The sequence below is a fragment of the Muscardinus avellanarius genome, assembly GCF_963383645.1.
Source record: "Muscardinus avellanarius genome assembly, chromosome: 2".
In the NCBI taxonomy this organism is placed as follows: Eukaryota; Metazoa; Chordata; class Mammalia; order Rodentia; family Gliridae; genus Muscardinus; species Muscardinus avellanarius.
Genome location: NC_137787.1, coordinates 173,416,723 through 173,432,951, shown reverse-complemented (window position 1 = coordinate 173,432,951; position 16,229 = coordinate 173,416,723). Strand labels below are relative to the sequence as shown.

The 16,229-nt window shown below is 34.6% G+C and overlaps 1 protein-coding gene across 6 annotated transcripts in view; it reads left to right on the top strand.

Annotated features, from left to right (window-relative positions):
* Positions 1-16,229, top strand: part of RBM26 (RNA binding motif protein 26) — a gene marked incomplete at both ends in the record, with an annotated part of 80,136 nt that overhangs the window by 41,195 nt on the left and 22,712 nt on the right. For 3 of the 6 annotated variants that reach the window (XM_080688784.1, XM_080688782.1, XM_080688781.1), the window contains 5 exons: positions 3,955-4,066; positions 5,362-5,521; positions 8,806-8,970; positions 9,617-9,748; positions 10,805-10,876. In XM_080688784.1, coding sequence (XP_080544910.1) covers positions 3,955-4,066; positions 5,362-5,521; positions 8,806-8,970; positions 9,617-9,748; positions 10,805-10,876 — 641 coding nt within the window. The remainder of the gene's footprint in view (positions 1-3,954; positions 4,067-5,361; positions 5,522-8,805; positions 8,971-9,616; positions 9,749-10,804; positions 10,877-16,229) is intronic. The other 3 variants (XM_080688783.1, XM_080688786.1, XM_080688785.1) reach the window with 3 other exon arrangements.

Genomic DNA, 16,229 nt, shown 5'->3' with positions numbered 1-16,229 from the left:
AAATATCTGGTGTCTTTATGTTGATTTTTTTAAAAACTGTTTTATGTTTTTATTTTTACTTACAAAATTGAACCAAACTAAACTTATTAGAAATTTGAATTGCCTTTTCTCATAGCATTATTGTGTTACAGAGCCATACTGTTCTTTAGGTATATCATGTACTATTTTTTGTTGTTGATGTTTGTTTGTTTTGGTGGTACTGGGCTTCTTGGAAACCCTTCTACCTCCGGGCTACACTCCCAGACCTGTTTTTATATTTTTATTTGGAAACAGGGTCTCTTAAGCCAGCAAGTCTGGCTTTGAACCTGCGCGATCCTCCTGTCTCTGCCTCCCAAGCGCGGGGATTACAAGCGCGTGCCACCACACCTGGCTTTATCATGTACTATTTTTGTGACCCAATTGGAAATTATTCTGTATTACTAATTTTGACTTTAATGTACCGAACATCTGATTTAGCAACCTATTTAAATTGAGGATCACCTATACTTCTATTTTCCTATCTTTTTTTCAGTCTTCTTCCTCCATACATTCTCATTTCTTCCTTATTTAGATTTCAAATTTACTGTTCTGGATTGTGACAGATATACTCAAAGCTTTTACTATTGTTGATTGGACACTGACTGGTATTTCCAGTAGCACATTAAATTTTTTTGTCATAGACTACTGCGTGGTATGCTTTTATGTGTTATACTTTAAGTCTTGATGGAGAGTTAACATTAAGTAAATAATAATTTTTTTTTAGGCTCTTTGATGTTTTGGGGTCACTAATGTACAAATGACGTAGGATCTATGATAGTTCTTTCTATATTTTTGAAGTGCAGAATTTTGAGAGATGCTTCCATGATTGCATATAGGCAGGAGGAAAGGTTAAATAGTTTGCCATTTGCAGTCAGTACAACCAGTTCTTAATTTTAAGCAGAGAAATAATTCACTAAAAGGATATTGGTGAGAAAACAGAGTATGTGTAACTATTATATACATTTGCTTTTCTATACCAAGAGGAAGTTGCTTCTTTGTTTTTAAAGAAGAGTTACAACAAACTCTTCTCAATTACTGGAGAAAAAACATAATTACTATCTCTCTTTGCCTTCAGATACACACCATGCTAAAGTAAAGAATGATACTGTATAGCTCAAAGATTCTCCAAAAAGGGCCAGTGAACCAGGCTTGGGAAACAGGAATAAGGTCAAAAATCTTGTTGGAGAACTGGTCATGGGAAAGTTTCATTGATACTGCTCCTTGCACAGTGAATGTCACTGTTGCTAAGACAGAATTTTTCCACCTGATATGCTGTGAAGATGTAGGATAAATTAGCCAGAGCAAGGGTAGATAAAGCACATACACTGTATGATACTTTTGAGAAAATAAAAGAACTCTCTTTCTGGAACAGAAAAAGAAAGGGCTGTAGAGGGAGTAGAAAAGACCAGCTGAAGCATTTGAAGAATTCTAGAACAAAGTTGATAGAGCTGGACCAGTTTTATAAATGGAAAGTGTGAAGATTTAAGGTCATGAGAAATAACTTACAACATTTATAATTTACTGAATTGTGGGCCCTGAATAGTTAGGGCAGGCAATAATACTCACTGGGAAAAAACAACAGAGCTGAAGGAAGATACATTTAGTTTTGGAAGTTTTTAATTGTTGTGCCCATGAGTCATTTGAGTAGAAATGTCTCATTATTTGAGTAGAAAAGCCTCAGGTCCATGATAGCACACTAGAAGATAAAAATTTTTGAATAAAAAATATGTAGAATGTTAGCTTTCTTTTGTCACAGTAGTAACAGTAGAGATAAAGGGAGGTAGAAGCCATACCAGAATTTGTAGGCTTGATTCAAGTCTGTTCTAAAACATTTTGCCTTGTGTATTTCTAATAACCACCTCCCCACATATGTCTGCTACTCCTGAAAATCACTGGTAAAGATGAATGAAGCCTGATGATGATGATGATGAATGTCTGCTACTCCTGAAAATCACTGGCAAAAATGAAGGAGATCAGTAGCAGCAAATACTTAGAGGTCGAGTAGAAGGCCTAAGTAATCATAGGCTTAAGCAACAAACTATGACATCAGTGATATTAGTAAGAGTAGTTTAGTGCAGTAATGGAAGCAGTTGCCAATTTTTAGAGAATTGGTGAGTGCCTGAGGAAGTGGATGGTAAGGAAGCCACCAGTTAGCCAAATGTAAACATTAGACATCTCTTAGGAAATGGCCATGGGGTTGCAAGAGAGAAGAAGGGGTAGCTGAAGTGGGAAGTGGCTTTATAAGCTTTTCCTTTTCTTAAAATAAAATGGAGTACTTTGAACTATAATGTTAAGCTTTTATTTGTTGATGAGAAGTACTAGTGATAGAAATATATAATATGGAGGAAAACATCTGGCCTTAGGACATTGATTTGGGGCCCATGTCTCTAGATAATTAACACCTAGAAAAATTTGAAAGTGAAAGTAAAGCAAGTTTGTACCAAGGCTATTTTATTGTGAAATGTGTAAAATATTGAAAGTAGGAGATACTTATAGTTATTTTGTATTGCATTAGTCTTGAATTTTTTTCTTTTCAAATCTAGTATGCTTTCACTGTTACCATACTGCGGTTATAATGAGCAGCTCACTTTATTCACAACTCTTTATTAGGTTTTAGAGGCCATTGAGTTAGTGGTAAATGCGAATCCTTTAGATTGATTGTGCGTTTGTTTTCAAAACTGAACTCAAGCCTCAAGTGTATATTTATATATTGATTTTGGTGAGAGTAATGTCAGATTGGAATGGTTACATGGAAATAGCCTACAAAATCACATCTTTTTTATACTTTTATTGGTACATTATAATTATACATCATATTGAGGTATAGAATGAGAATATGCGTGCACACAACCCTTGGTACATTTCATTCTAGATCCCACCCCACTCCTTCCCCTTCCCTTTACATGTCATTTGAGATTGGCATTGGTAATTTCTTATACTAGCATTATTTAAACTATTACTTTCTTTATTTCACTATTCTTGCTCCCCTAAAGCTCTTCTGTCACTCCATTGGAATCTCTACTTTTCTGAGGTCTCTCTTGTTTCCCAGTTTCTGTTTAGCTACCACACATGAGAGAAACCATATAACTGTTCTCTTTCTGAGACTTGCTAATCTTGCTTAGCACAATATTCTCAAGTTTCATCCATTTTCTTGCAAAGGACATAATTTTGTTCTTTATAGCTAAATAAAATTCCATTATGTGTATATACTACAATTTTGTTATCCATTCATTTGTTGACATAATTTCTCTTTTGTGAATTGTGCTGCTGTAAGTAAACATGGAATGCATGTATTGCTATAATATTCTGATTTCAGTTCCCTTGGAAAGATGTCCAGAAGAGGTACAGCTGGGTCATACAGAGGTTCCATTTACACTCTTTTGAGAAAACCTTTATGCTGATTTCCATAGTGACTGTTCTAGTTTGCAGTTCCAGCAACAGTGTATAAGAGTTTCTGTTTTCCTACATCCCTACCAGTATTTATTATTGTGTTCCTGATGATTGCCATCTGGCTTTTTTATTTTTAATAGACTTATTGATGCATTGTAGTTACACATCATAATGAGGTATAGAATAATAGGACATACATGTACACAATACTTCATGTGTTTATTATTATTTGTGTTCTTGGTGATTATCTAGAGTTAGGTGGAACCTTGGTGTGGCTTTGATTTGTATTTCCCTGATTGCTAATGATGATGTACACTTAATGTTTAAAGACCATTTGTATTTCTTTTAAGAATACATGAGAATTATTGATTCTTATATATATGAGTGTAAAATGAAGGAATGTACTTGAAATAGAGTAAAAATCTCTTGGATTATTATATTCGGATGTTCATTTGTTTTAACATACACACGTCTGGATAAAAAGCCAAAGCTTTTCCATAGCTATGATAAACAGAAAATATTAATCTATATTTTCTTTTGACACAGAAAAGCCTCCGAATAAAAGCAGTATGAGGATAGTAGTGGACTCCGAATCAAGGAAAAGAACCATAGGTTCTGGGGAACCTGGAGCTCCTACAAAGAAGACTTGGTTTGATAAGTAAGCTGACGGGGAAATTGAAGAATTTTATTGCATACTGTTTTGGGGATTGTTACTGTAGTAGGACCTAATAGTGTTTTTTTTTTTTTTTTTTTAAAGTTATATTACTATGTTCTGTAATACCCAACTAACATCAAAGTCATTTTCTAGAAATTTGTAAGTTCATTGTTTCATATTAGAAAGGTATTTTCTTATAAAAACACTGTAGCGGCTGAGGACCTAATTTTTCCTCTTTCCTTTTCTTCATTCTTCAAAAGAAACAACCAAATGCTTAACTTTGCCATGTTTTGAGCCCCCTATCATTAGAGAAAAAGATAATGGATCTGATCTGGGAAGAGACTTCAGCATGTAGGCAGTTTTCTGTTTAGGAGCCAGAGAGGACTCTTTTGGGGGCAAGTGGAAAGGCTGGACAAGTACTGAGTTGTGAAGGAGGGCTTTATAGAAAGGGTAAGGAATCAGAATGTTGGAGGATGTGATGATTCATTTGTTAATTTTCATGTGTAAAGGAGAAACTAAGTTCCCATTTGAGCTGTAATATTTAATAAAAGTAGTTTTTCGTTCTGGCTCTTAGACTAATTATTTAATTTCTGCAAACAGTGTAACCTCCCTGGGCCAGCTTTGTTCTTTTCTGTAGTTATCAAATGTATGGTGCATACATTTTTCTTTTTTTAAGCTAGAAAGAGATTGAGGTAGTTATTCCTTGCATCAAAAATAATTAAATTTAAGCTGGGCGTGGTGGCACATGCTTGTAATCCCTGCATTGGGGAAGCTGAGACCACAGGATCGCGGTTTGTGGACAGCCCCAGCTACTTAGTGAGGCCCTATGCAACTTTGTGAGACCCTGTTTCAAAATACAGAATAAAAAACAGGACAGGGGGTTGAATGCCCCCTGGATTCCATCCCCAGACCCACAAAAAAATTAAATTTAAAATTTTAACCAAAGTTGTAAAAATACATTTTAGTATGGTAACTATTGCAGATGAAGCAAAAGCTGTATGTGCAAATGACTAACTGAGGGTACTTTTCTATCTAAAAAAGCAGATTGGAAATGTGGAAGATAGCAAGTGATATGACACAAGTCTTCTCAGTGTTCATGAAGAATTCTTAGAGTATTTGGATACTTTGTTTTCAAAAAAAAAATTAAATATCTTTTTTATCTATTTAGTAGTACTTTGAGTTTTTTGGGGGAAATTAGATTTATTTGGACATTTCATTTTACATGTAAAACTTTACTCTCTTGTTCTTGGGAGGGGTCATTATTTTTAATGTATGAGTCAACTTGTTTTTGTTTACAGACCAAATTTTAATAGGACAAACAGCCCAGGCTTCCAGAAGAAGGTCCAATTTGGAAATGAAAATACTAAACTTGAGCTTAGAAAAGTTCCTCCAGAATTAAATAATATCAGCAAGCTTAATGAACATTTTAGTCGATTTGGAACATTGGTTAACTTACAGGTAAGAGTGATAAAATGATTCTCTTATTTCTGCTTAATTATTTAGGGAACTTAATGTAATAAGAAAACCCTTTTATTAAGAAATATTATGAAAGTTTGTTAATATTTCTAAGTTGGAATTGGACATTATATTAGCCCATTTGCTGTTACTAATGATGAAATACCTGGTGCAGGCTAAGTATAGAAGAGGTATATTTCACTCATAGGTTTAAGAGATGAAAGTCCAAATCAGATGATGCCATTGGTTTAAATCTCTGTGAGTGCCTAAAGGTAGAGATAGTGTCACAAGGGTTGAGAGTACATGTAGAAGAAGGCTTCTTACATCTCAAAACAGGAAGCCAGAAAGCAATGCAGAGGTCAGTTCACTCTTGTGAAAGTTCAGGGGTCTAAAAGAGCTCTCTGATCCCTTAGTCCTTTCTAGGGCGATCCTGCAGTGACTTAAATAGCTTCCCCTTAGGTCTTACTTCTTAAGGATTTACCCCACCTCCTAGCATCACCACAGTAATATATCTCCAACATATGAAGTCCTGGGGGACTCAGTAGAACCATATCCTACCCATGGCAGACATGAAACAAAACTTTACCTTCTAGAAAAATGTATTTTTTTGTTTTGTATTATTTTGTTTACTTTCTAAAGTCAAGGGCTTTGATAGATAATATCTACATAAACTTTTTACCTAATAGAATATTGTGAAGTTACAGCAAATAAATCGGTAAAATCTAATAGTAGTTTTCAGTTCCTGAATTTCTCAAGATCATTTCAGCAGAATTCTCAAGTAAGATTTATTTCTGCTTCTATGTGGGATGCACTTACCAGATAATTTGGGGGTCTAAATACTATATAATTTGTAATCAAACATTTACTTTTTCTTTGCCACATTTAAACATTCTTCAGGAAAGAAATGGCAATGTAACTTATTTCACATAAAAGTAGGTCTTGGCATAGTTGTATAAAAATTGAGAGGTTCTTTATTTTAAGTGGTACTGGGGTTCCTGGAAACCCTTCTACCTCCGGGCTTCACTCCCAGACCTATTTTTATACTTTTTTTAAAATTTGGAAACAGGGTCTCTTAAGCCAGCGTGGCTGGCATTGAACCTGTGTGATCCTCCTGTCTCTGCCTCCGAAGCATGGGGATTACAAGCGTGTGCCACCACACCCGGCCAGAGGTTCTTTTTATTGAGAGGTTCTTTATGATATGTAGAAAGTGTTTAAATAATTTTTTTCTTACTGTTTACTTTTCAACTAAAATAATTAGGCTTTATAATTTAATAAAAATAAATTTAAAGATACATAGCATGTCCTAGAATGGTAGTTAAATTTTTTGCAATTTAAAAAGTGCCATTAAAAAAGTAATGGAGGTGGTACTTGGGAAGTTGAGACAGGAGTAGTGTAGGTTTGAAGCCAGCCTTATCAACTTAGCAAGGCTCTTAGTACTTAGCAAGACCCTGTTTTCTAATAAAAAAGTAAAATTAGGCTGAGAGTAGCATGGACGTACAATACCCTGGTTTCAATCTCTAGTACTATGCACAAAAACAAAAAGTAATGGAGAGGGAAAAATGCATGATTATTTAATGTAGGACAATAAAGATGTATAGAAAATATAGAGAAAATATTTTCTTTTCAGTTTACTGTATTCCTTATATTCTTCTACTCATATAAAATTATTGTTATAATTTCCCATGTGCTGGTCTCTTTGTTGCACATTTTTGTGTACACACATGAACTTAAAAACAATCATGGGCCAACAGTATGCATATTACCCTGTAGTTATTAATCTTGAATATCTCTTAATATCTTTTTATTTGAGTTCATTTTGCTCTACTACATTTATATCTATATATAAAAAGTGTTCTCAGCCAGACGTGTTGGCGCACGCTTGTAATCCCAGCATTTGAAAGGCTGAGACAGGAGGATCGCAGTTCGCAGAAAACCTCAGCTACCACTTAGTGAGGCCCATTGCAACTCAGTGAGACCCTGTTTCAAAATAAAGAGTAAAAAACAGGGCTGGGAGTGTAACTTGGAGGTAGAATGTCTCTGAGTTCCATCCCCAATAGCTAAGAAAAAAAAATCTCTGAATATTCTTTTTCTTATACAACTAATACTAATTTAAAACATGTTTCAAAGCTAGAGATGAAACTGTTATTTTCTGTTTGCATTTATGCAGTTACAATTGAGGTTGATTATATTCTATTTGTTGCTTCTTTCGCTGTATCTGTATAATACGTGCATTATTTATAAAATAGATGTTTTGCAAAATTAAATTCTTTTAGTGTCATTCTAATTAAACATTGGTGAATAATTGATGCTATGTAATCTAGGCATAGTGGCACATGCCTATAATCCTAGTGATCTGGGAGGCTCAGGTAAAAGGATTGCAAATTCAAGGCCAATCTGGGCCACTTAGCAAGATCTTGTCTCTAAAAATAAAAAGGGCTGTGGATGTAGCTGAGTCCTTTAGAGTACCTGTGGGTTCAACTCCCAGTATCCTCACCCCAAAAATAATGTAATCTAAAATTACTCTTATAATTATAACTAATGCTTATTGAATACTTATTCTGTTTATGTGAATTATTACTGGATTCTTAAAACACAGCTAAGGAGTGGGTAATGTTTTTCTCATTTCTAGAAGAGGATACTGAGACATAGCAAAGTTAAAAGACTTGCTTCTGCTTATGGAGAGTCAAGATTTGAGCCAGGCAGTTAGATTCAGACTGTGCTATTAATCTCGATTCTTTATTGCATACTACCTGTGGTTTCTGTGCTACAGTTTGGAATACATTGCTATTACTGAAGGATTTGGAGTGAAAACTCTTGGTTTTTCAATTATTATATGAATTTCTAGAAGCATACTCCTCATTGAATTTGTTTTCTTGTGTCAGAAATGTCATTGATACTTATGTATTTTGTGTACATATCTTTTTTCCCCTGTAACTTTAATTGTAGATTACCCCATACAAAGTAGTCTGCTACTTCTTTCCTACTGTGTCCATCTTGGCCATGTCACTCATTGACACATTGGAATTATTTCTCATAAGTCAGTATTAAAATTGTATGTAACATTCATGCAGGCAGCATTCTCTTCCTTTGCATATAAGAGGCTCTTTTCACAACATGAACAGTCTTTGGTTACTGTTTATCCTGTGATAAAAGTAGACTGTAGAGATATAAAAGCAGAATGATGGGTATTACTTTGAAAGACCATTATTTTACATCTTAGGGAATTTTACTGTGTGAAGCAACAGATTCTTTTAGAAATTTACTGTTCTTAATATTTTAAATCTTAGGTTGCTTTTAATGGTGATCCTGAAGGTGCCCTCATACAATTTGCAACATATGAAGAAGCAAAGAAAGCAATATCAAGTACAGAAGCAGTATTAAACAATCGCTTTATTAAGGTTTATTGGCACAGAGAAGGAAGCACCCAGCAGTTGCAGACTGCTTCCCCAAAGGTAAAGAGATTTCTGTGAAATTAAATGCTTTCTTAGAGAGTTCTTAAAGTAGTGTTTAAGAGTAGGGGGATTGAAATCAGAGGGATCAAGTTCAGATTCTGCATTACTACTATGAACTGAATAAACTTTAAAAAGTTACTTCTCTACCCTATTCACTCATTTAATTTTTGAAGTTACTCTCCACTCTAGAGAATTGTGAGATAAGTGTAAGGCATAGAGGACAGTCCCTGGCAGATATGAAGGTGCTCAGTAAATTGTTGTTATGTATTTTCCATAAATTCAGACTATAGTTGCATCTTGAAATTCTTTGTCCCCTCCCTCTCACTTCTTCCCTTTCTCTGCACTCCCGATCAGTGAATCAGTGAACAGTTTAACATTAGACTGATTGATTGAAGAGGTATATCATAGGAATTTTTAAAACATAAGGTAATGAAGGATGGATTTCAATTTTTTTCGTGTACTTTTTAAGTCATTTCGTGGAAATAAAATGTATATGTGTGAAGGTATTTGAAGTCAGTTGGGTTTTTATTATAAGATACAGGTTTTAAACTTTCTGTGCATGGGCAATTCAATACAAAATAACAAAGGATACTTTTCATGATCCTGAACTAATCAGCTTGTTTAAATTCTTTTTTCTCATTCTGAGGTAATGCAGCCTTTAGTCCAGCAGCCCATTTTACCTGTTGTGAAGCAGTCAGTCAAAGAGCGATTGGGTCCAGTTCCTTCAAGTACTATTGAGCCGGCAGAAGCCCAGAGTGCTAGTTCAGATCTTCCTCAGGTAAGTGGAAGTCCTTACCCATCAAATAGATTCTTAGTAATTTAGTTTCTCTTGGTGACTTGAATCATAGTTAATTATATATGTTCTACACAGAAATAAGACCTTTACATATTTGAGCACCACCTATAAGTTACTGTTTTACCATAGCATTTTCACTGTCATTACTTTTCCTGTATAGTATTTGAATCTTAAATTCTTCTTTCTAGTTAATCTTGTTTATGAGAAAAATTCTTTTTTTACTGTGTAGAGGAGATATATTTCTGCAGAACTGCGTGAAGAGTGAAGTTCAGTACACTTTCCCATCATCTTTTTATTTAGTCAGAATTCTATTCCAGAGATAATTGTGTAGTGGACTGAACCAAAATCTTTTGGGAAGAGAAGGCTTAACACATCAGTTTAAACGTGCTTTGATATTGTACTTTTTCAGGTACTTTTTAGCAACTTGCTCAGAACTTTGCATCACTTATTTATTCCTGACTCTGGGATTCTCTTCTCCATGTGTGATTCCCTTCCCACTTCCTTCCACAATTGAGTGGTGGTATCTTGTTTCTACACTCTCAGTTTCTAAAACTTAGCTTTTCTTTTTCTTACGATGTATCAGTATTTTCTGTGTAAAATAGAGTTAGAATGTAGTATCTTAATGTAGCTAATAGATGCTACCTATTAGGTATATGGGACACTTACTTTTAAGCTTAGAAGCAGGCATACATTATAATTACTCAAACCCAAATTAAAATATGCAAACTTTCTATTTGTTAACATAGGATTCTAAGAATTTATGATTTCCTGTTAATAGTGAAAGGGACTTCACCTGATTCATACTTCTTCATTGTAATTTTTGTGATTTAGTAATATTGCAAGCTGTTTACTTTTGGTTTTCCACATACATCCTTCCCTCCCTTTCTGTCCTCCCTCTCTTTTAAAAGGCCCAAGATTCTGTAATTAACATAATTATACTCAGACTCACTATATATTAGTAAAATCAGAATGTTCAAAAGCCCAACAGACATATAATGTTTGGGGAAACACTGAATATGTCCATTTTAATTTTTTTAGAATGTAACTAAATTATCTGTGAAGGACAGGTTGGGTTTTGTATCAAAGCCATCTGTTTCAGCAACTGAAAAGGTAAGAAGAATAGCATGATGTGTTTGTCTTGGCTTCGTAAATGTTTTCAGGTGGCATCTTAATTTTTAATTTTTTTCATAGTTTCAAATTTCTGCTTCTTAATAGTATCCGTATCTCTTATTCTTCCCTTTTTACTTTTCATTCGCTAATAATGAAAAATATTAGCTTATTTTTCTTTTACTTTTTGCATCAGCATTTTAATACTTGGCTCTTTATTTCTATGTGCTCCATTCTTTTTGTTAGTTTTTCCTTTATATTTATGTTCTTGAGAGACACTGTATATTTTTGTTTGAAAACTCTGGCAGCCTGACAGCAAGAGCCATGAACTAGGAATTTTCCCTAAGTTTGAGCCCTGGCTTTTCACTTACTAACGGCATGATGTTGGGCAGCGCTTTTAACCTTTCTGAATCTCTTTACTCATTGATAAATGGTGATGGTAATGTTTGTCTTGCCCACGGGGTTTTGTGAGGATTAAATAAAACTATTTATTTGAAAGTACTTTGTAACTGGTAAGGGATGATGTAAAAGTAAGATTTTTTAAAAAAAAATTACTAACAGCTGTGTTATTTTTTTTAATGAGGTGATAAATGCAGATTATGTTAAGACCATTTATAGATTTGTCTTCTGTGTAGATGTGTTATTTTTGATCTTTAGTATTATTTGAGTTTTGTGAATTCACAGAATACTAGAATTGGATAATCATAAACCCTCAATAGTCCAAGGTACAAATAGTTTTATGGTTTGTTCTATATACTGGGAGTGGCTGAGCCAGACTAGAATCTGTGTCTCCTATTTCTAGTCCTTGGTGCTTTATATTCTGAAGATTATAAAGGAAATTTCTATTGAAGGTAAACAAAACATTCAGTGATATAACTGACCTGCTGTCATAACTGTTCTTCAGTATACTTTGTTTTCCTTATTTGCTTTGTTGAACTTGAATCTGAATTCCAATCTGTATATAAGACCTTCCTCTTAAGCATTTTAGCTATAGCATGCCTGAAATGAATTATTTTCCACACAAATTAACTTCTCCTAGTCCCCAGCTCTGGAGGTAGTACCATCATTCTCGAAGTTGTGTAATCAAAACACCTCAAACTCGTGAACTTGTATGTCTAGTCCATTTCTTTTTCTCTCCAACCTTCAGGTCCCTGGCCTCTGGGTACAGTGTCTTAGCTGGCAGTTTGAAATTCCTTTTGTCTATTTACATTGTCACCATCCTACTGTCAGACTTATTTTAATGTTAATTTATTATAGCAACTTTTTGAATTTCTCAGCTAAATTACTTTGCCTGATTCACAGTCCAGTCATACCTCTATTATTGTGGTTCTGTTACTTTTGCTTTTACCTTTCTACTATGGGGAGTATTTTCTATTGCTTTATTTTCCCTTGCTCCTCCTATCTTCCTCCCTCCCTCCCCTTTCTTTTCTTTCCATTTTTATTTTTGGTGGTAATTTCTTGGATTGCATTTTTCCTTGCCTAACTAAATTCTAGTCATTCTTTAAAGATTGAAAATCTCATTCTCTCATGAAACCACCAAATTTGTCCATGTGATACGTCTCCATCTTTCAATTTTTCTTTGGCTTAGTTTGTGCGATTACAGTAGCAGTATCAAATATTTAGTTTGTAATATTTGGATGGTGTAATTTGTAATAACCTTTGTAATAAATAACTTACAAAATATCTTTTTCTTTTATTATCCATGAGGAAAAAGTTTTTTCTTTTTTATTACATTTACTCATTAATTATGTCTGGTAATATTTTACATAGGGAGTAAAATAAAGTGTTAATGGATCATAATTTTATCCTGGAAACTAAGAGGTATTGGTGACATTCATTTTAATAGCATAGCATATGATACTTTTCAATTCATCATCTGAGTTTTGGTACCAAAACCTAACAAGGATAAGAGAAGAAAATTACAGACCAATATCTCTCATGAACATGAGCACAAATGTCATAAATACAGTATTAGCAAGTGTTCATTGATATATAAAAGACATAATATATCATGGCCAAACAGCGTTGATTCCACAGATTCAAGGTTAACTTACCATTAGAAAATTGGTTTAATTGACCACATTAATGGAATAGGGAAAGGGGGAAACAAAAAACCCTGTATGATCACGTCAGTAAAAAACATTTGGTAAGGATAAGAGAAAAATTTCATTGCTTCAATGGAAAATACATGCAAAAATTCCTCTAGAGCCAAAATTTTGTTCAGTGGTACAACATTGGATGCATCCTTCCTCAAGAAGAAAAAAAGATGTCCACCCTTTTTTTCTTTTTTCCCTATTATTACACTGGAGGTTGTAACCAATACATACAATAAAATGAAGAAATGAAATAAACCATAGGAAAAAACCTGTTTACTCACAGGTGATATGATTGTGTCTGGAGGGTGTAACCAATACATACAATAAAATGAAGAAATGAAATAAACCATAGGAAAAAAACCTGTTTACTCACAGGTGATATGATTGTGTATGTAGACAATATAAAAGAATTCACAAGTAGTAGGGATTAATAAGTGAATGTAGTAAAGTCTCTAGAAATAAAGTTAGTATGTAAAAGTTATAGCACACACATAAGCCCATTTGTAAAATAGAGAAGGTTGTTTGAAAAGGCCATTGTCTGGGCTCTGATGGCATTTTTAAGATTAGGAGTCATCTCATTCTTGTTAGATAATTTTATTCATTTTGAAGTAGCATTCCTTAGTCTAATACCAAACCTTAAGGGTCCTTTGAAAAGGAGTGTTAACTATTCACAGAAATTGGAGAAATGCTAAATTAAATAAATTATGTAAGCCAGGCGTGGTTTTGCACGCTTGTAATCCCAGCATTCGGGAAGCTAAGACAGGAGGATCACAGTTTGCGGACAGCCTCAGCTACTTAGTGAGGCCCTTTGCAAGTCAGTGAGACCCTGTCTCAAAATAAAGAATAAAAAACAGGGCAGGGGGTATATGTAGCTCAGAGGTCAAATGCCCCTGGGTTCCATCCCCAGACCCACAAAAATAAATAAATAAATAAATAAATAAATAAATAAAGTGATTACATGGGGTTTTTTTTGTTTCTGAGTTTCTCACTACAATTATTATATTTGACACAGGAAGACAGTTGTAATATTCAGTGTTTCCAACTTAATTTGATTATAAATATTTTTTGGTCCCAATAGTTTTGTGTGTGTGTGTGTGTGTGTGTGTGTGTGTGTGTGTGTGTGTGTGTGTGTGTGTGGTGCTGGGGATTGAACCTATTCTACCTCTCGAGCCACATCTGTAGCCCTTTTTAATTTTTCTCTGGAAATAGGATCTTGTTAAGTTGCTGAAAGCCTTGCTAAATTGCTGAGACTGGCTTTGAATCTGTAACATGCAGTCCTCCTGTTTCAGCAACGCCAAGTACTGGGATTACAGGCTTGCACTACCACTTTTTAACTTTTGCTATGAATTCCTCATGAAGAAAACAGTACACTCAAAATCTCTTTTCAACAGATTATCTTGTGTTTCTTCCTTTACATGTTTTACTCTCTCTTTTTGAGTGCATTGTAATTTTACATCATATAGGATCCATACTACTACAAAAATGCATGCACACTTATTTGCCCTCCAACTTGGGACTGGAATTGGCTATTTTGTATAAGTTCATAGCATTATTTCTACTATTGCATTCTTTATGACTTTCCCCTTTCCTCCTTTCCTAATAACCTTCTGTCACTTCCCTAGAGTCTCTGTTAATCTATCTGATGTTGCCTTTACTGCCAAGTATCTCAGCAGCTTCCACATACATATAAGAGAGAACATGCATCTACTTTCTAGCTTCTACATATAAGAAAGAGCACATGTCTACTTTGGGACTGAATGTATCTGCGTTTGAACCCAGGGGCATTCTACTTCCAAACTACACCTCAGGCCCCCCTGTTTTGTTTGTTTGTTTGTTTGTTTACGGTATTGGGGATGGAACCCAGAGGCATTCTACCTCTGAGCTACACCCCCAGCCCTATTTTTTATTCTTTATTTTGAAACGGGGTCTCACTGAGTCGCAGAGGGCCTCACTAAGTAGCTGAGGCTGGCTGCGAATCGGGATCCTCTTGTCTCAGCCTCCCGAATGCTGGGATTACAAGCATGTGCCACCATGTCTGGCTCTCTTATTTATTTTTTATTTGGAAACAGTGTCTTGCTAAATTTCGGAGAGCCTCACTAAGCTGCTGAGTTAGACTTCAAACCTTTGATCCTCCTCTCTCAGCCTCCCAAGGACTAAGTACAGGCAGTTTGCCCCTGTGCCAGCCTATTCTCTCTGCTTTAAGTCATACAGTTTTGTATTTTGTGGTATGGTTAAGTTAGGGTAGAAGAATGGTGATTGAAGTTAGATTGTGAAGTAAATGTGTTCACTTTTTTTTTTTTCTCTGTAGTAATGAGGATTGAACCTAGGGGTATTCTACCTCTGAGCCATATCCCCAGCCCTTTTTAATTTTCTTTTAATTTTTTTTTTTGAAACAGGATCTCCTTAGGTTGCTGAGATCTTGCTAATTTGCTGAGGCTGGCCTTGACCTATGATCCTCCTGTCTGAGTTCTCTAAGTACTGGTAATATGGCTGTCACCACACCCAGCTCACTCCATATTTTAATGAATACAACAATTTTATGTTTGTTAGTGATCCCTGACTGACTATTCGTTTTCATCATAGAAGAGATTACCAATCAAATTTTGGTGCATTAAGAATCATTGTTTTTCTAACATCAGTTGTGCTGTATGGAAGTAGTATAATTATAATTAGAGTTTTCTAGTTTTTACTTCATTTAGAGGCTTAGACATTCTGACCTAAGCTTTGTGTTATTCTCTAGTTTCTTGATAAAATGTTAAGATGTGGTCTCCGATTGCTATTTATCTGATATTCTTAGATGTTAAAGTAGCTAAAAGGTAGGGCATTTTTTCTTTCATTGATACTCTTCCAATTGTGTAGTTGGTTTTTAGTCCATGAACTCCTGTAAGACTTTAGAAGCAGTGTTTTACTTTGGAAAGTGACAGTGTTCACACACATGGTTTCATGTTTACTTTTTATAGATTTATAGATCTTTCTGAAGAGATCCCTCGGTTCTAAGAACCAGTAACCAACCACTCCTTGGAACCACTTTTTTTGTTTTTTTGTTTTTTTTTAAAAATACTTTTATTTGGTGCATTGTAATCATACATAATATGGAGGCATAGAGCAATAGAAAAATATATGCAGACAACTCTTAGAGCACTTTCCTCCAGGTTATACCCCCTTCTTTCCCTCCCCATACATTTCTTTTAAATACTGCTTTGTTTTTGTATGAAGTAAAATGCAGCATATAAATTTGATTTTAAATGAACTCTTTTGTA